At 39.9% G+C, this 18,918-nt stretch overlaps 1 protein-coding gene across 11 annotated transcripts in view; it reads left to right on the top strand.

Annotated features, from left to right (window-relative positions):
• The first annotated feature begins 476 nt into the window (after positions 1–476).
• The window catches only part of SAC3A (SAC3/GANP/Nin1/mts3/eIF-3 p25 family), a 29,616-nt gene continuing 11,174 nt past the window's right edge, over positions 477–18,918 (top strand). The window contains exons 1-13 of one of the 11 annotated variants that reach the window (XM_086580670.1): positions 477–601; positions 712–773; positions 871–910; positions 986–1,142; positions 1,241–1,609; positions 2,750–2,833; positions 4,483–5,034; positions 5,480–5,581; positions 8,318–8,415; positions 10,780–10,960; positions 11,497–11,994; positions 12,176–12,316; positions 12,495–12,554. In XM_086580670.1, coding sequence (XP_086436796.1) covers positions 1,032–1,142; positions 1,241–1,609; positions 2,750–2,833; positions 4,483–5,034; positions 5,480–5,581; positions 8,318–8,415; positions 10,780–10,960; positions 11,497–11,994; positions 12,176–12,316; positions 12,495–12,554 — 2,196 coding nt within the window. In that variant the 5' untranslated portion in view covers positions 477–601; positions 712–773; positions 871–910; positions 986–1,031. Of the gene's footprint in view, positions 774–870; positions 911–985; positions 1,610–2,749; positions 2,834–4,482; positions 5,035–5,479; positions 5,582–8,317; positions 8,416–10,779; positions 10,961–11,496; positions 11,995–12,175; positions 12,317–12,494; positions 12,555–18,918 lie in introns of all 11 variants that reach the window. The other 10 variants (XM_086580673.1, XM_086580672.1, XM_086580663.1 and 7 more) reach the window with 10 other exon arrangements.

Below are 18,918 nucleotides of genomic sequence, written 5' to 3'. Positions count from 1 at the left end.
TGATTCTTCTTCGCGGAGCTCTTTACCACCAAAAAAAGGTTTGCTAGGAGGTATTGGAAGAGAAAAATAGAGTTGAGAGGAAGAAAGAGGAGCTAGTGTTTCGGTCTATTAGACTATCTCTATGTTTTTGCTTTTGCAAAATAAGTGAAACATTACTCAAAGTGGCATACCTCTTAAAATAGAAACGGGATGTTTCTTCAAGAAACACAGCAAAAACGGGATGTTACTTAAATTGACGTTTTAATCTATTAATCTCTCCAATATCACTTCCACACACAAACGTCCGTACTTTAGAGTACACTTGGCTTTATTTTGCCGCATTGGAAACTAACTTGGGTGTATATTTTGGTTGAATATATCATAGTGGAAATGGGGGGAATATTAAACTCTGATTTACAGAAAATAGCTGGCTTAACTTTAGATATCGAAATATACCAGACGATATCTATCGATATGTCGCATCTATAGTTGGCAATTGAACAAGGGCAAATTAAATAATCCGAAAACCAAACGAAAAAAGAAGGAGCGAAGGGCAGTCGTTGAATCGAGTCAATCAATCTAAAATTTCACCCGTCTTCAAAAATCTCATCATAGATATGACGTAATCTCAATCATTCAAATAAATTCAATTTGTTCTTCTTCTTCTTCATCCGTCTCTGAAATTAAAAATTTTCTTTCTTGTGTGTTTTTTTGTGTTTTTGTTCTCCGAAGTATCTTTTCCATCTCAAGATCCCTTTTAATTCAACAACAACAACCGTTTTGTATCATAGGAGGTAAAAAGTTTAATTATTTTTTCTTCTTAGATTAATTCCAACTTATATTTATTTAAAACATTTAACTAACTCTTCTTGTTTTCTTTCGATGAATTAGGATGCTCAAGATATAACAAAACATGGCTCAGTCTAACGAGGTAGTTTGTTTTCTTGGATATACCAAAACATCTCTATTCGTAGGATATGAAAGTATCTAATCTTGTTTTTCGTAGGTTGTGGATCCAAGTTTAGGAGAATCATCTACTGCTACTGCGGCCTATGCACCACAAGAACCATCTAGCTATGGGTCATACTCTAGTTCCACTGATCCTCAAAATTATAACTATTATGGATATCAGCAGCAGCATGGAGGAGCTTATCAAAACTCAGGTGCTCCTTATCAGCCTATTACCTCATTTCAGAATACAGGCTCTTATGCGGGCTCTACAAGTTATCCAACCACTTACTACAATACTGGTGATTATCAGACAACTCAACTTTACCCAGGAAGCGGCTATAGTAACCAGACCACTGCCACGTGGCACGATCCAAGCTATCCTTCTCACCAGTATTCAAATTACGATTCAAATGTTGCTCACAGTTCTAGTGCTGCAGCTGCAGCTCAACTTTCTTATGAGCAGCAGTATAAGCAGTGGGCAGATTATTACAGTCAGACTACATCTAATGTCAGCTGTGCCCCTGGGACAGAGAACATATCTACTACCTGTACCTCTACACAGAATGTGCGAGTTTCTGCAGTTGCTAATGATTATATTCCATTGGAAAGCCAGCCTCCACCACCTGGCACAACCTCTTGGAGACAAGAGCCAAGCTCATCGGAGCTTCCATCTTTGCAGGTTTTTTCCTTATGCAAGATTTAACTAATCACAGAAGCACATGCTATAGCACTCTAATCCCCTCTTTAGTCTCTATTTGAATAGAGCCGATGTGGTATCTATGTTTGTTATGTTGATATAGATAGTTCGTGTGTTGTTGTTGCCTAGACTCTTAGAGTTAAAGTTGCTTTAACATCATGAGTTCTAATTATGCAAATGGCGGCGTCTGTTACTTATCACCTGAATATTTGACTCCAGTCCTTACAGAAATTATTTCACCATGGTGATTTACAGTCCAGATTGCACCTTCTCACTTGTGGGTCGTTCAGGACCTGGAACTTAGATTCCATTGGTCTTCAGCCGAGGTTTTCTGTTAGCATTTTGCAAGCATAAGAGAAGAAAAAGGCAGAAATTTCCTTCTCTCTGATCTGTTCGGTGAAGCTGTAGTCACTTATTTTTAACTCTTGAGAGATATTGATCAGCTGGTCATGGACCAAAATAGAAGACAGTTTTAACCTTTGACCATTCATGTATGCATTTCAACCAGAGTTGGGATTAGTTTGTTCCAGAAAAATAAGCTTGCACAGATGTTACTAAATATGTGATCTAGGTTAAACATATTTCTTAAATCTTAACCAATAGAAAAGTGTACCGTGTTTTGCTTCGACTAACTTTTGACGTTCCTGTTCTGCGTACCACAACAATCATCCCTCCAGTAAAATTGCTTTCCTGCAATTAGAAAGAAGGCCTTAGTTGGATTCTAGATTTGTAGTGTTGTGGCATCAAAATTAGGGTCAACTGGAATAGTTGTATTGTTCGGCTAATCAGACTAAAGACTACATTGATTTTATTTTGTAAATGAAGGAGGATAAATTGATTGTTCTGATTTTCTTTTTTCTGATGTTTGTTTTTGAGCATGGACCAATTTAGGCTTTATAACAAATACTTCTCATTTACATCTCCTGACAAAACTATAGTTTGCAAAAATTAATCCTCTGTACATGGAACTAAGGCTATCTGGGTTTGGTTTGGCTAATTAGTATCAAAACAAGCTTTAGAGGAAATCAATCAACGAAATCGATCTGAAAGTTGGGCTTGAGATGTTTATGTTGTTGTTTTGGGGTTCTTTCCCCGAGCTTGACTTTGTTTGTCTCGGGTTAGGTTGTTTGGTGTTGGATGCATGGGCTGTATGTGATGGGGTTCTGGTGGTTGGAGGATCTAAAAGAGGGATTGAGCTGTACTATTGTGAGTATTTTTCTAGAGACCTCCTAATTTGTTGGAAGATTATTAAGAGATTAAAACATAAGATGACCTGACACAACTCACAAGATCGTGGAGGAGGTCGTAGAGACTTTGTATGATTGGTCTTGTGCTTGTCCGATTTAAAGGGGTTCTATTTAGTGATTTCATATGTAATTGTAATACTCTTTGTAAGATGAGGTGTTAACCTTTGAGCGATCTAGTAGCTCCTTCCTACTTGAGACTCGTATATTGTATTATGTTGCTTGATGTAACTTTTACTTGAATGGAAAGAAAGAGAATCTATCGATAATAATAATAATAATAATAATAATAATAATAATAATAATAATAATAATAATAATAATAATAATAAGAAGAAGAGAAAAACGAAAGGGATGCAACGACTAATACCAGACTGAAGAATGAGGGACATTAGAACAAGGAGTTAGGATAAACACTTAATCACTCATGTCACGTTAGATGTCTGTGAGTGCTGACTCAGAAGTAGGGCTGGTCATCGAGCTGCCCGAGTCGAGTTTTGCCATGCTCAAGCTCGACTCGCACATGTAGAAGCTCGACTTGAACTCGACTTCGAGTTTAATATTGGGCTCAAGCTTGACTCATTTTGCACTATGAGCTCGAGCTCAAGCTCAGTTATGCTCATTTGAACTTGAACTTGAGCTTCAAATTAAGCTCAAACTTGACTCATACTTTTGCGCGGACGAGTTTGAGTCAAGCCGAGCCCGAGTTACTCGTGAGCAGCTCGACTCGATGACCAGCCCTACTCAGAAGTTTTATTAGTTTGTTCATGAATTATACTGGCAGAAAATTTGATGGGAGGGGTGAGAAGAGAAAAGGTGGAGTAGCTGATAGAAACTTTAATGAGATCAAATCAATCATTAACATTGTGATATATTTCTTGCTTTGGGTGAAAGAGGTTCCGAGTTCGATTCTCGGAATGCCCCTTACATTGATCAATTATAAACCATTTAATCTACCAAAGAAAAAAACACTTTAATGAGAGGAGACCGAATGGAAGAATTGAAGGAGTGGACTTGTAATATAAATATGTACTTTGTGACGATTAGCATATTTTAATCTAGCTTTGGTGTCACCTGGTATAAAGGTAAAAGACTTGTTAGAGGCGAACTGTGATAAAGTGATTACGCCAAGAGTTTAGCTGACTGTTTAGGCACAAGCCAATTTCTTTCAGAGGAAAAAAAACAATGAAAAATTGCTCTCACCAAGTGGGAGCTAAGTCTAATGGATTTTACTGAGCTTCAAAGAGACCATACTTGGGGTGATCCAAGGTCCATATGACTCCTTTAGGGTTTGGTTGTTCAGATCGCACCAATGTATATCCCATGGTTTTCTATCTTCGTATGTTTCTGCAGTATTGTCCAAGGTGTGCAAAAGTTAATGATGGCCTACTCCAGTTGATTGTGTCTTCTGGTTGATTATTATATTTTCCTTAAAATACTTTTTGAGTTTTTTCACATTTATGCTTTTTTGTTTAAATAATCAATAAAAGTGCAAAACAAAAAGAAAGAAAACAAACAAATGTGACGAGTGTTTTGGAGATTGCCCATATCTTTTTCCCTTTTATGCATACTATATTTAATTGTTCGATTGCATGGTGGTTTTTATTACAGGCAGGTGTTGTTACAGTACCAAGTGATACTAGCAATGGTTATTGGAGACATGAAGCACTGGGATTCCAAAATCACCATGTCACTCAGACTCTGTCATATAGTGATGCCCCTGCATACAATCAGACAGCATCATACAGTCCGGCACCATCATACATTCAGACACCACTCAGTCAAGCGCCACTGTTCACTCAGGCACCTGCCTTATATCAAAATTCCTTAGATTTGAACCCAGTTCAGTATGAAAACTCTCAGAACTTACAGAAGACAGCAGGTCCTCATGGATCAAATTCACAGTATCCTACAATACATCAGATTCCTCAAAGTTACCACTCACCAATGCAAACTGTTTCATCATTTGATACAAGTAGGGTGAACAAAGTGCAGATTCCGACAAATCCGAGAATTGCATCAAATTTAGCTATGGGATTGCCAAAGACAGATAAGGGTAGCCCTACAACAACTGTGGCAACAAAGCCAGCCTATGTCAGTGTTTCAATGCCAAAGTCTGACAGCAATTTACCCTCCCATAGTGCCACTGATTCCATGCTTAAGGTGGGATTCTTTTTTGGTTGTCAAAATAGGAAGAACCATTATGGGTTCAATTCCTGAAGTCCTCGATACGTGCAATTGGTTTGTTTGTGTCCTTTGGCAGTGATATTATGCTTTTGTTTTATTGCTGATGACTTAATAGACACTAAAAATATATTGAGGTCAAGCGGCTAAGGAAATCAGTTCCACACCCCCGGACAAATATAACCAAAACCACACAGACCGATGCATGTGCATGGTATGCATATGTTACTTTTCTGTGTGTTTAGTGTAGGTCTGGATGTGTGTATACTACTTATTGAGTCTTTTAGAGTCCTCAGGCCCTTTTTCTCTGGACCATTCTCCTGCTGGAAGCTAATATATTGAATTCATGAGTGCAAGATGTTTTTGTTCTCGAGAAGAATGTTCTTACCTTTTGTTTTTCATTTGATGTTAATGTTCATTGCAGCCTGGAACTTTCCCTCAATCACTGCGTGCTTATGTCGAAAGGGCTTTGGCGAGGTGTAAAAGTGATTTGCAAAAAACCGCATGTCAGACTATAATGAAGGAGGTAAAGCATGGTTTTCAATATTTTCTGTTATAGTCCCCTTGTAGAAATGATATGCCAAACATTTGTTGTTACACTTGTAATTGAGGAGGTAAAATATAGGTTTTTGATTTTTCCCTTATATACATATATATATGATGTGAACTATGATTGGCGGAAGCTTCAATCAATCAATGAACAATTCACTCAATAAGAATAATCTTTAGTAAAATCACTCAAGAAATCATAATCTTTTATAAATCAAAGAACTTAATAAAAAAACAACCTAAAAAATGAAGGCACCTATTGTATTTATACTAAATCCTAACCTTCTTAAACCTAACCTAAGCCGAGTGGGCTTGGACATAAAATATTGGACTTAGACGTAGGCCAACTTGGCCTGATACATAAAAACAATGAAAATACTAAAATACCCTCGCACTCTATGTGCCCTATTACATCATTCTCCATGACTTTGAAAATCTCATCCTCGAGATTATAGATCAACAGCTCCGTAAAAAACTTGCACAGTAAATGAGTAGCCTCTGAAACATCTCCCCGACTTTCAAGTTGACTGTGTATCCTGCCTCGATATCTTCCCTTGTAGCAACTTCCTTAACTGAAAATCAATAACACAAAGTATCTGATATGCTTGCAGAATATACAAAACTGCGAAATGAAACCTCCTATATCTCCAACATATTTATCTCGCGTTATAGAACAAGCACCAACATGCAAATCACATAAAACATAATTGTACAAATGAGACTGTCTAGTCACTGGCTTGATGCGACTTTCATAACTAGCAAGAAAACCAACCCAAACAGGATCCACATAAGGAGACAAAGTTAATATATATGCATCTTCGTGCTCATCATCTTCTTGTTGGATCCCAAAACAACTTGAAACGCCATCCTAAGGCTCTATAGTAGTGTCCACAAAGATATCAAAAAAATCACCAAGTGTAAAAATATCCATACCTCGGATTTTTGTAAGGATGATGATATCTTTTTCTGCAAAAATATCTAAAAAATCACTAGGGAGATACGGCTTAGTAATACCTTGTTGAGGTTGTGGTTCCCAACAGGAACACCAATGTTCTAAACCATAAGAATTTCCACACTCCTCGCATCTTAGACAATCACTGGAAGGGACAAAAGAAACTACATTAGCATCCCTATCAATATAAGGTATTTTTCATAGGAACTAGGGTTATAAAGGTGACTACTTTGAAAAGGGGAAACACCATCCCTTTGGCTGTCGGAATTGGAATTGAACATCGATTCATGGGAAAGAAGACTAGGAACTTGCATACCTTCTTCCTTCAAACCATTGCTCGTAGCAACGACGTGTTCTTTATGTTGATTGAACATGGGTAGAACACTGCCCATTGAATCTGCGATAGAAATTCGTGGCGGCGGTGGTGCTTGTGGTGGCAAGGGGTTTCTTGCGTTTGCATCCATAGCTGCCATAAACGCCTCAAAGCATGCTTTAGACTGTTGTTCAGATGCCATTATTGTTGTCATGCTGTTGTTGAGCTTGATAACAGAATCCTGGAACTTGAGGCCGAAGATTCCCAAATTGCTTTTCGAGGCATTGGGATAAACAATATTTCGATTGGAATAAAAATCAAAGCTTGACAAGGAGAAAAAAATTACTGTGAACAGTAATCTGATGAACAGTAACGATGAACAACACTGAATAGTGACGGAAAACGGTACCCTATAAACAATACCGAGAGAAAATTTTTGCCAAAATCGATGACTCTGAATACCACTTTGATGTGAACTATGATTGGCGAAAGTTTCAATCAATATACAATTCCCTCAATAAGAATAACCTTTAATAAAATTATTCAAGAAATCATAATCTTTTATAAATCAAAGAACTTAATAAAAAACAACCTAAAAAACTAATAGATGTATCTATCCTATTTATACTAAACCCTAATCTCCTCAAACCTAACTCAGCTTGGGCTTGGACCTGAAATATTGGACTTAGACTTGGACCAACATGGCCTGATACATAAAAACAATTAAAATACTAAAATACCCTCGCACTATATATATATATATATATATCTCTTAGATCTTAAGTTATTAGCTTGGAACATAGAAAATGAAGTGAAAACGTAAGAGGCTGATAAATTTGCAATTCCCAGATACCACGCAGACAACTTTAGTTCGCACCATGGGATTTCAGATTTAATCATGATATTTTGCCGTTTATTCTTTTTGGTGGAACAAGTAATACAGAATATTTGGGCTTGTTGACTTTACCAAAAAAATAAAAATAAATTTGGGCATGTTGATGAAATGCGGCTATATAAAATGGTGGTATCTGCGTCTAATCTAGTGGGGGTATAGGTACGTTGGGCATGTTGATGAATCAGGGTATCTGTTATCATATGATGAGATCCCCTCTCTTCTCCCGTCATGCGAAAATGTTTGATGTATCCTGTTATGATATGAAAATGGTTACTCTCCGTTTATTGTTTGGTCCCGGATCGGTGAACTAAGTTAACTATACATTTTATATCTTATGATAACATGTGAATTTTAACGGTTTTTCTGCCTTACTTTTCTGTTGCAAGTTGTATTATTTCTATTTCTTGTTGTATTTATTTATGTTGCTAAGTTGTGTCTTTACCAAATATCGGTTTTCTATTGTTGTCAAGACTCTTGAGACTGTTTCATTGTCAAATAATTTGCTATCATGTTTCTTTATATTTATCTTATATGTCCTTATCTTTAATTTCAGATTATCACAAAGGCATCTGCTGACGGTACATTGTTCACCCGCAATTGGGATATTGAACCTCTTTTTCCATTACCAGATATTGATTCTCCAAACAAGGAGTACGTCAACTATCCTATCTGTTCATGATTATTGAACTTTTAATCTCTTATTTGTTTGTATTATATGATAGATAAAAGATATGGAATTGATATAATATGAAATATTACATTAACACCAAAAATAATAGTCGAAGCTACTGTTCAAGGACCACTCAGAACCAATGTATACACCACCACATCCAAAGGAAAGAAATAAACACGCAACCTGACACAAACTAAAAAACGGACAAGAAACAAAAGAGAGAGAGAGAGAGACCAGATCCCGAGTACCACTGTTTAGAGTTAATCTGCCTAAACTATGTGAAACTGATTGGTTGAGGGGAGTGGGGGAAGGCTGAGATTGGGATGGAGAGACTGGTCTCTAGAGAGCTGCCTACGTACCCTTGCACTATGTAATCCAGTTTCAAATTAGATGATGATCTGATCAGTCTTGCTTTTGCTTGCGTAGTTCAGCTAACTTTTTCTCTATGATATTTGTAGAAAACTTTGACCATCTGAAGGAGTTCCAATGAAACAGGATAGCTTCCTATTTGGTCTCAATCTTGCTTCAATGGCAAGTTTGGATCAAATCCTTCTAGATTTTGCTAAATCGGTTTAATATATCTTTCTCAACGCTTACAAGGGTGGTTCCTAGTAGGTTGGATTAATTTAGTCATGGGCCTGAGTTGTTCCAGGCCCTTCCGTTCTGATTGCCAGGGCTGGACCTGGATCTGGACCATTGGGCCATGTTTATAGCTGAGCCAATTGCTGTTAGGGCCTTTGGACTTGGGCTGAGCAATGGGCATGTACCTGTTGGGGACCTACGCAGGAGGGTTCCAAAGTACCACCATCATGGTGGTACTACTAACACAGAAACAAGCAAAAACCAACAATTACCCCTCTCCACCCCTAAACTCAGCTGGAATTACACACCATCTACTCGACATCCAACTCTTCCTCCTCTCCTTAGTATCAAGGTCAATTTTAGCATCGTCGTCATCCTAGAACCGGGCTATCGGCTATCATCTGTCAAGTGTCCACCCTTTTTGTTTTGATTCCTCAACATTCCTAACCTCCCTCTCATCCAACAGTTGTAAAATCTTCCCTGTACTTGTATGTACGTTTGCTCCCCACATCTTACCATATTTAGCAATTCCTTTTCCTTTTTTAGTGCTTGCCAATCTTCAATGAGTTATTACCACGCCTATCGATTTCTTTTTATACCACCTCCTTAGATTTAGTAGAATATTGATGTCCATGTCCTGCACTCTCTCCACCACAATTTTTTCTCTGAATCCACAGCCTCCAACAACCTTCTTTTTAATCTTACTTTCCTTTGAAGCCCTAGCCCGTCTTGGTTGGTACATCCTAGTCTTGCTGTCATGCCAGAAATGCTTCTTGCTCTCCCTGCTGCCTCTTCTTCTTTAGTCTCTCTGAGAATGGCCTCCAGTCTCTCAACCATCGAGAGGTTCTCCTTACAATTTTGTATTGGAACAAGTTGCTGTAGTCAGTTCTCTCTAACTTGGTCTTTGGCTTGGATTTTTTTTAATTGTAATTACTGTTGACCTTAAATTTTTAACTTTTCCTTCTAGGCCCCTTGGACTTCTCTGAACCGCTCCTATGACTGGAGCCCACCATTCTGGAACTAGCAGTGGGCCTTACTGAGCCCAAATTCTTAACTTGGAGAAAGACCTTATAAGCCTCATTATCAAATTACCTCTGCTCATTAGGTGTTTCCATCAACGAATGATCTTTGAGAAATCTAGTGCTAATCCTTTTGTAATTTGGTACTTTCTTTCTCCATACGATCAAATGAAGCTATTCTCTCCGTCTCCTTATTTACGTGTGTATCTAATTGCCCAAGGCACTCCTTATTTGACTCCTTCAGTTCTGGCTTTAAGCCCATATAACTCCTGCTGAAATATAAACTGATCACTTTCTTCAATTGTTTTACTCTCCCACCGTCTTTCCATATTTGGCATTAAAGTCTCCTCCTCAAACCACATGACTATGAACTCTTATGATCCTATCCATATCTTCTCTTTATGGGTTCAGACTGGATTGCTTTGAAGTCACCTCATAGGCACCACGGACTTCTAAAGCTTCCTTTAACATCTCCTAACTGTTGTCACCATGCACTGCTTCTTTCCTCTAAAACGATTTATCTAAAGCTTGGCAAAACACATTGAAATTATCTAGGAATTTGTACACTACTGACTAAATTTCGAAGAATGAATTTGAAACAAGTTCTGCATAATTTTTATAACTTTTTTTCCCTCTTTACTATGCCTATCAATCATTAAAATGGTTTTTCTGAGCTGTCTGATCAAAAAGGATTGTTTCAATACATGTTAATTGAAGCCCAAGTGATGCATTGTTTTGCAGCAGTTTGCAGAATCCTAGTATTCTATCTTCAGCAACAAAGTACAAAAGAAGTCCAAGTAGACGTACCAAAAGTAGGTGGGAGCCTATGCCAGAGGAGAAGTTGGTTGAGAAGCTAGCAGCTGTCAATCAACTTCCTGTAAAAGATGTTAGTTGGAACCATGTCAAAGAAAGAGAAAAAACGGTAATCTTCAGTCTCCTTGCTCATTAGAGTTCAATTATTATGTTTTTGTCCCCCCCCTACAGTATTGAACTGCACTTAATTGAAATTTTATTTTTCCGCAAAGCTATTTAACATGGAAACTAAAAGGACATGGTTTTGAGGTTTCTGATGCACTGCTGTTAAGAATTTTACTATGTTGAGACGTATGCACACATTTATTGCGCTTATTGTTAAATTGATATCTGATGTGGAAAAATGAATTTTTGAACACTAAAAATAAAGATTGCTTTACAAAGAGCACTGGTGGGTTTTTTTAAAACCTTAGAAACAGTGTGGAGAATATGGATAATTGTTCTGAACCGTTGGACAAGGCTGTGCCATTGACAACGATGACTGATCCCAAAAGGACATTGTAATTATGAAAATGGGGATATGCTAGGTGTTTATCTGACTTGGAAAAACTAAAAAGTACAGGAGGAAACTAAAACCATGTTCAGTTTTTTCATTTAGAAGTGCGCAAAATATGGAGATATAATGTCTTCTAAATTGTATTGCAGGTTTCAGGTGGAAAGTTTGAGAATAAAGGCGGATGGAGTAACGCCAAACCCTTTCATTCCCAGCAACAGAACCAAAGTAAACCCTCCCAGAAACCATTTAAGAAGCCACGGTTTGGCGATATTTATAAAGTTACTGAAAATGGTGATGCTTCTAGCGATAGTGAGAAGGAACAGGGTCTAACGGCATATTATTCAGGTGCAATAGCTCTCGCAAATACACCTGAGGAAAGGAAAAGGCGTGAAAGTCGGTCCAAGCGCTTTGACAAAGGGCCGGGACAACATACACAAATTAAGAATATTAGAACGAAAGTTGTTGGAGGTGGAAATTTGTACACTAAAAGGGCTAGTGCTTTGACGTTGGTACTTGGCAAAGGTGCTGAAGATGGTGGAAGTAGAGCTGTCGAAGATATTGATTGGGATTCTCTTACTGTCAAAGGAACTTGCCAGGAAATTGAGAAACGCTACCTGCGTCTTACCTCTGCGCCTGATCCTGCTACCGTACTGTTCCTAAATTGTTTTGCATCTTCTTCTTAAAGCCGTTTATTTTTTCATTTTTTTCTTAATTTATTGTAGTAATGTTTTTACTACTTCATCACGTTTGAATTCTGTTCCCTTACTATCTTGCATTTCTAATTATACCTGCAAGGTTTTTGAATTGCATAGATTTATTTGCTTGTAGGTGCGACCAGAGGAAGTGCTGGAAAAGGCTCTGCTAATGGTTCTAAGTTCTCCAAAGAACTATCTGTACAAGTGTGATCAGTTGAAATCCGTTCGCCAAGATCTCACTGTACAACGGATACGTAACGAGCTAACTGTTAGGGTACTCTTTATTGCCTATCAAGTTGTTGATTTGGATATTAATAGTGATACTCATTTTTCTTCTATCTTCCTATTGGTCTGAGTATTTTCAACTAGAAAACAACGGGCTACCATACATGATAACTTTGATTATTAACTTTGCATCTGTCTATATTCTTATACGTCTTTCCTTTACTCAGGTATATGAAACTCATGCACGGCTAGCTCTTGAAGCTGGGGACTTGCCTGAGTATAATCAGGTTTGGCTGCTTAGAACTGTTGTGGGATATCTTGCTCATTAATAAATTCTCCCCTTTGATTGCGTGCTTACTGTTGTTCATAGTTGTAGCAGTCCATCTTGCACGATTCTTTCTTATTTTTTTACTATACAATTATATGTAAAGCACTTGTATATGATTTTTGAGTATCTTTTTCTGGTTAGGATGGATGATTGGCTTTTGTTTTCATAACATATTCTACAAAGGTGTTTTTGTTTTTCTATCTTTTATAGTTTTATTTTATATATATTGGAATTTGGAAGTGTGTATCTCTTAAGTCCAAATAACTAAAGGTGCCACTCCTTTTCCATTTTGTATGTTGACAAATTCATCCCCATATTTTAATCCCAACCATTGACCTCAAAATGTTCCCGAAATCCCCAAAAAAAGAAAAAGAAAAACGGTTTTCCACTTCAAGCCTTTTACCACTTCGCAACATACCAACCATCATATTGATTGTAGCTAAAGAGGTGTAGTCTTTCCTTCTTCCACGTTAGTTCGATTGACTATGTTTTGTAATATATGTGTACTATGCCATTGAAAATTCGTTTTGTACTTTCTGAAGTTTCATCGCCTACCTTTGTTTTGCTTCATGATCAATTATTTGGATTTTTGGATTAAGTACCAAACAGAGCAACATACTTTATAGATTTTTGGGATTTGGTGCATGTACTTTGTTTCTATAAAACTGACAATGTATAAGTTTTTCTCACTTTCAACATTCCATCTAGCTGTCAGTAGAAAAACATTTGTGGCATATTTTCTTATGCGGGTAAAAACCATTTTATGTTAAGAGTGATGAGTAACCAATTGTTTGCCATTTGAACAAAACTTTTATTGTCCAAAAACTCCACATCATTAAATTAGAAAACATGTGAAAGCATATGCTTTGTCCACCATCACAACCACTATCATCATTTCTTTCATCACCACCACCTCCTTTTCCACCTCCACCACTGTCTTCATTAATGTAGTTTTTCTACCGAGACTCACTCTACGAAACCCAACTTGTTTATTATCCTTGGAATCATTAGCAAAGTCTCTTAATTTAATTTGATCAAGTACGATTGAAGATAATTAAATGACATTTCAAGAGAACTAGGGTTTAACGCATGAATTTGATCTTTTATGGGTTTGATTTTTAGTTTAATAATTTGATGGAGATGGGTATGTGGAAGTTGCAACTGAGCAAGAGTTGACATTTTGACACTGAGAAGATGAATTTGAAGCTGTAATTGAGCAATGGGTTCTCTTTTTGTTCCTCAACTAATGAACTTGATTTGGATTTTGCTTTTAAAACCTAAATGTTAGTGTTTTGGTGAGGGCTACGATTTGATTTTGAATGAAACTTCTATAATTTTGTGGTGAATTTGGGAGGGGTTATGATGTATTTCAAGATTTAGAACCCTTACCCCTCCTCAAGGTAGTCTATATTGTTATTAGTATTGTTAGGGATTTTAGGAATTGTATCTAATCCATCTTGTGAAGAGGGATTGGCTTTGTCTTTTTAAAAATGAGGGATCTTACTCATGAATCAAGGTTGTGGAGATTTGGAGAGGAAGAAAAGCATTTTGGGCAGAGGGTGGTGGTGGACAAATATGGTGAAGGGGCTATGTGGGGGTTGGGTCTGTGACATAAAGAGTCAGAGGTAATGTGGGCCCAATTCGAGCTGCGGCTTATAGTGTAAGCTGGGGTGTAGAGGATCGGTCGTAGGATGGGCCCGAAGCACAATAGTTGGAGAACTCGGGAGTATGGTATCAGTTTGCAGTCTCGTAGGGGAGCGGTAGAAACCCTACACGTGGAAGAAGAGTGAGCGAGAGATGAGAGGACAGGAGGACGACTACGATGAAAGACGAGAGGGTATAAAAGGAACAGTGAGAGAGAGAGAGAGAAAGGGGGGAGAAAAACCGAGAGAGGCTAGGGCAAAAGGTAGAGTGATGAACACAAGAGCTCTAACATTTGGTGCCGTCTATGGGGAGAGATCAAGACAACTAGAGAAATGTCAACAACGGTGAAGCTGAGTAGGAAGACCGAGAAAGGTGGTGGTTGCAGAGGAGGGAGAGTCAGTGAAGAGTGACAGGGGAGAATAAGGAGGAGAAGAGACCACAACGTCGGTTTCAGAGGGAACGAGGCTGTTGCATGAGGAAATAGCGAGATTGAGGGAAGAGAATGACGGACTTCGGAGGGAGAAGGAGACCATAGAGGAATCTGAGAGAGGCGTCGGAGTCGGAAAAAGAGAAGGGTAGGACGAACCTAGGGGATAATGCGGTGCCTGGACTCACGAGAGAGCAGGTTAGGGAAATGATTGCCAATGACCTGAAGGCGAATCTGGAGCAAGCAAAGGGCGTAGGGGGAGCGGCGAACCAAGTGGTGGCGGGACTAAGCCGCAACCCGTTGGCAGACAAGATTTGGAAGTCTGAGATTCCAAAGCGGTTTAACCAGCCCAGATTTGAGAAGTATGACGGGAAGGGAGATCCAGCGGATAACATCCACCACTTCTGGTAGCAGATGCCGTTATGGCAAGAACCTCAATATGATGGGTTGCGATGTATGATGTTCTCCGCAAGCTTAAAAGGAGGGGGAGGGGGCTTCTGATTGGTATTACCGGTTGCTGTCGAAGAGCATAAACAACTTTCAGGAGTTAGAGCAAGCTTTCGTAGACTACTTCATACATCAAAAAAGGCGGGTGGTAGATATCGCGGCTTTGTTCAATGTAAGACAGAGATCCGCGGAGTCAGTGAGGGATTTCTTGAGACATTAAAGGTGGAAAACTTGTACGAAAGAACCGCGGTGATAGCGTTTGAATGGGGGTTACGCCCGGGAACGAGGGTACATCAGTTGGTAGCCAAGAATGAGATCGCGACATTACAAGACCTATACCCGAGGGTGGAGAAATATATAAGGTATGAGGACACTATGTAGAAAGAGATGAAAAGGCCGGAGAAGGCCGTATTGTCATTAAAAAGAAGCGGGGATCGCCGGAGATATGAGACGTCGGACAGGAGAAGCAGTGGGTATCGGGGGTACTCCTTGCAGCCCGAAGGGGGCAGAGAAGAAGTCAGGAGGGAGAGCAGGGAGAGAAAATCTTACTGTGAAGTGGAACAAGCACCGTTGAACATCCCATTGAGTGAGATATTGCCGTTGATTCAGAATTTGCAGGGTTACGAAGGGCCGCGAAACAAGCCAGCGGAAATGCAAGGCAAGTCTTATTGTGCCTACCATCAAATAAAGAACCATGAAATGAATGATTGCTACGCATTGAAGTGGTTAATATAGAGGATGATAGGGAAGGGATTGCTGAAGGAGTTTACAACGGGGAATGAGAAAGAGCAAGTACCAAATCAGGGGAGGATATTAGGAACGATCAACGTCATTTTCAGTGGAGAGGTTTTGAGTCACAACGCCCACCAAGATAAGATAAGACGAACCGCGAGCATTCAGCAAGTCAACGAAGCGTCAGGACACTTGCGGCCGGTACCATGGTCCGCAAGTGGAAGGGGGAACATAGTGTTTACAGACGAGGACTTGAAGGAGGTCGATTCCCTGCACGAGGATGCATTGGTAATCACGGTGGAGATGGGTAATTACATGGTGAAAAAGGTGCTAATTGACTGTGGCAGCACTGTGAATTTGTTGTTCAGAGGAACGATGGAGGAGATGCAGATAGACAAGAAACAGTTAAGACCCTCGCAGACAAATTTGTACGGGTTCAATGGAAGCATGATTGAGCCTCTAGGAAAGCTCCTGCTCCCTGTGACAACGAGACCGGTGACAGTGTTCTCTCGATTCAAGGTGGTGGATGCTGATTCGGAGTACAATGCCATTTTAGAGAGGCGGTGGATTTATGAGATGAAGGCGGTACCATCCACTTACTACCAAGTGATCCGGTTTACTGTCCCAACCGGGATGTATGAGGTCCGCGGAGATCAGGTGAAAGCGAAAAATAGTCATCATGGGACAGTGAAGAGGTTAGTTCGAGGGGCAGAGGGAGAAACTTCAAACCCTAGGAAGAGGCAAGCATTAGCAATTACAGTGCTTCTGTAGAGGGGCAGACAGAGTAATCGGTGGGATCAAAGCCCCTCGATGAGATCGAAATAGTGAATTTGGGGACGGGGGAGGAAGAGAAGTTTACGTCAGTAGGGTTCAGTTTGTCTGACGAGTGGAAGAGTAAGCTAGTATAGTTCTTCTATGAAAATAAAGGTGTTTTTGTTTGGGGAATTGAGGATATCACTGGATTAGACCCAGATTTCGCTTGTTACCGTTTGCACACGAGGGAAGATGCTAAGCTTGTGAGACAAAAGATGCGAAGCATTAGGCCGAAGTATGCTAAGAGAATTCGCGAGGAGATTGTAAGTTTGAAAGGAGCTGGGATAATATCAGAAGTAGAGTTCACAGACTGATTGTCTAACGTCGTCGTGGTACCAAAAAAGAATGGTAAGGTACGTATGTGCGTCGATTTTACAGATGTTAGCTCAGTGTTCTAAAGACAGTTACCCCATGCCGCGAGTAGATGAATTAGTGGACCGAACGGAGGGGTTTAAAATATTCTCGTTCATGGACGCGTCGATGGGGTATAATCAGGTCGCGATGTATGGACCGGATCAGGAGAAGACGTCTTTCATAGTGGAAGGGAGTACATATTGTTACACGAGGATGCCGTTTGGTTTGAAGAATGCCGGGGCCACGTTCTAACGGTTGGGAGAGAAAATGTTCGAGAACAAGATCCGAAAGGGAATTGAAATATATATCGATGACATGGTGGAAAAGGACATGTCGGAGGAAGAGCACTTGGAGGGTCTAAGGGAGACATGTAGCATACTGCGGGCACATAATTTAAAGCTCAACCTAGAGAAGTGCACATTTGGAATGACCACAGGGAAGTTTCTGGAGTACATTGTTACTCATCGGGGCATAGAAGCCAATCCCGAACAAATACGATCGCTAATAGAGATGCCCTCTCCTTAGAATATTAAAGAGGTGTAGCGGTTAGCGGGATAAGTCGCGGCATTGAACAGGTTCATTTCGAAGTCGTCAGACAAATGTAGGCCGCTTTATCAATTATTAAAGAGTACCCTGGACTTTGTTTGGACGACTGAATGCAAGGAAGCGTTTCGGGAAATGAAGGGCTATTTGGGCAAGGCGCCTTTGTTGTCGCGGCCAGAATAGGGAGAGAGGTTGTACCTATATCTGGGGGTTACAGAGTACGCAGTAAGTTCCGTCCTCGTCCGAGTGGTCGACAGGGTTGAAAAACCGGTGTATTTTCAGAGCAAAACCTTGTTGGATGCAGAGACCTGGTACAGTAGAGTGGAGAAGTACGCTTTGACATTGATATTTTTGGCATTGAAGTTGAAATCTTATTTTGAAGCATATTCGGTAGTGGTGGTAACAAATTTGCCCAAGCAAGCACTGAGAGCGGAGAAGTCCGGAAGAATGTTAAAGTGGGCGGTGATGCTGAGTTTTTATGAAATCCAATATCAAATAAGGACTGCGGAAAAAGCACAGGCAGTGGCGGAGTTCCCGGCGGAGAATTTTACTTGGGGAGAAGAGATAATCATGGAACATGAACAAGAGGGAGAACCGGACCTGTTAGATCCATGGGATAAGAGGAACGGATGGAGAGTGTTCGTGGATAGGTCCGCCATTGATACATGCAGCGGAATAGGAGTCGTATTAGTTACTCCGGATAACGACATAATAGAGTTATCTATGAAGCTGGGGTTCGCGGCAACCAATAATGAGTTAGAATATGAGGCTCTGATAGCGGGATTGAGAATGGCAAATGATTTGGGGGTGGACGAGTTGACGGTATACTCAGACTCGAACTTGGTAGTTTGTCAGGCAAACGAAGGATTTGTCGCTAGATGTGCGCGAATGTCGAGATATTTGGAGATTGTACACAGTAGAGCAGTGAAGTTCAAAAAGATCAGGTTCATACATTTGGGGTGTGGTGAGAACAGACATGCGGACGCCCTAGCTTATGAAGCAGCCGCAATACCAGGGTTTGAAGAGAGAACCATAAAGGTGAGGAGGTTGGAGAAACCGAGCATTGAGAAGGCGGAAGAAGTATGCCAAACCGCAAAAGGGGTAGGAGAATGGATGGACCCTATTAAGCACTTTCTGTCTAGAGGAGAGGTGGTTGATAAGGAGAGGAGAAGGTTGAAACAGATTTTGCGGAGGTACACATTGATACAAGGGGAGTTATATCGAAAGAATTTTGATGGACCGCTATTGAGGTGTTTGGGGCCGAATCTAGCACAAGAAGTACTGGCAGAATTGTATGCAGGAGATTGTGGGAGCCATTCAGTGGGAAGAACCACAGCACACCGGCTTTTGACTCGGGGTTACT

This window comes from Coptis chinensis, chromosome 8 (assembly GCF_015680905.1).
Source record: "Coptis chinensis isolate HL-2020 chromosome 8, ASM1568090v1, whole genome shotgun sequence".
Taxonomy (NCBI): domain Eukaryota; kingdom Viridiplantae; phylum Streptophyta; class Magnoliopsida; order Ranunculales; family Ranunculaceae; genus Coptis; species Coptis chinensis.
Note: the sequence above shows the minus strand (reverse complement) of the source record. Positions and strands in the feature narration are given on the sequence as shown.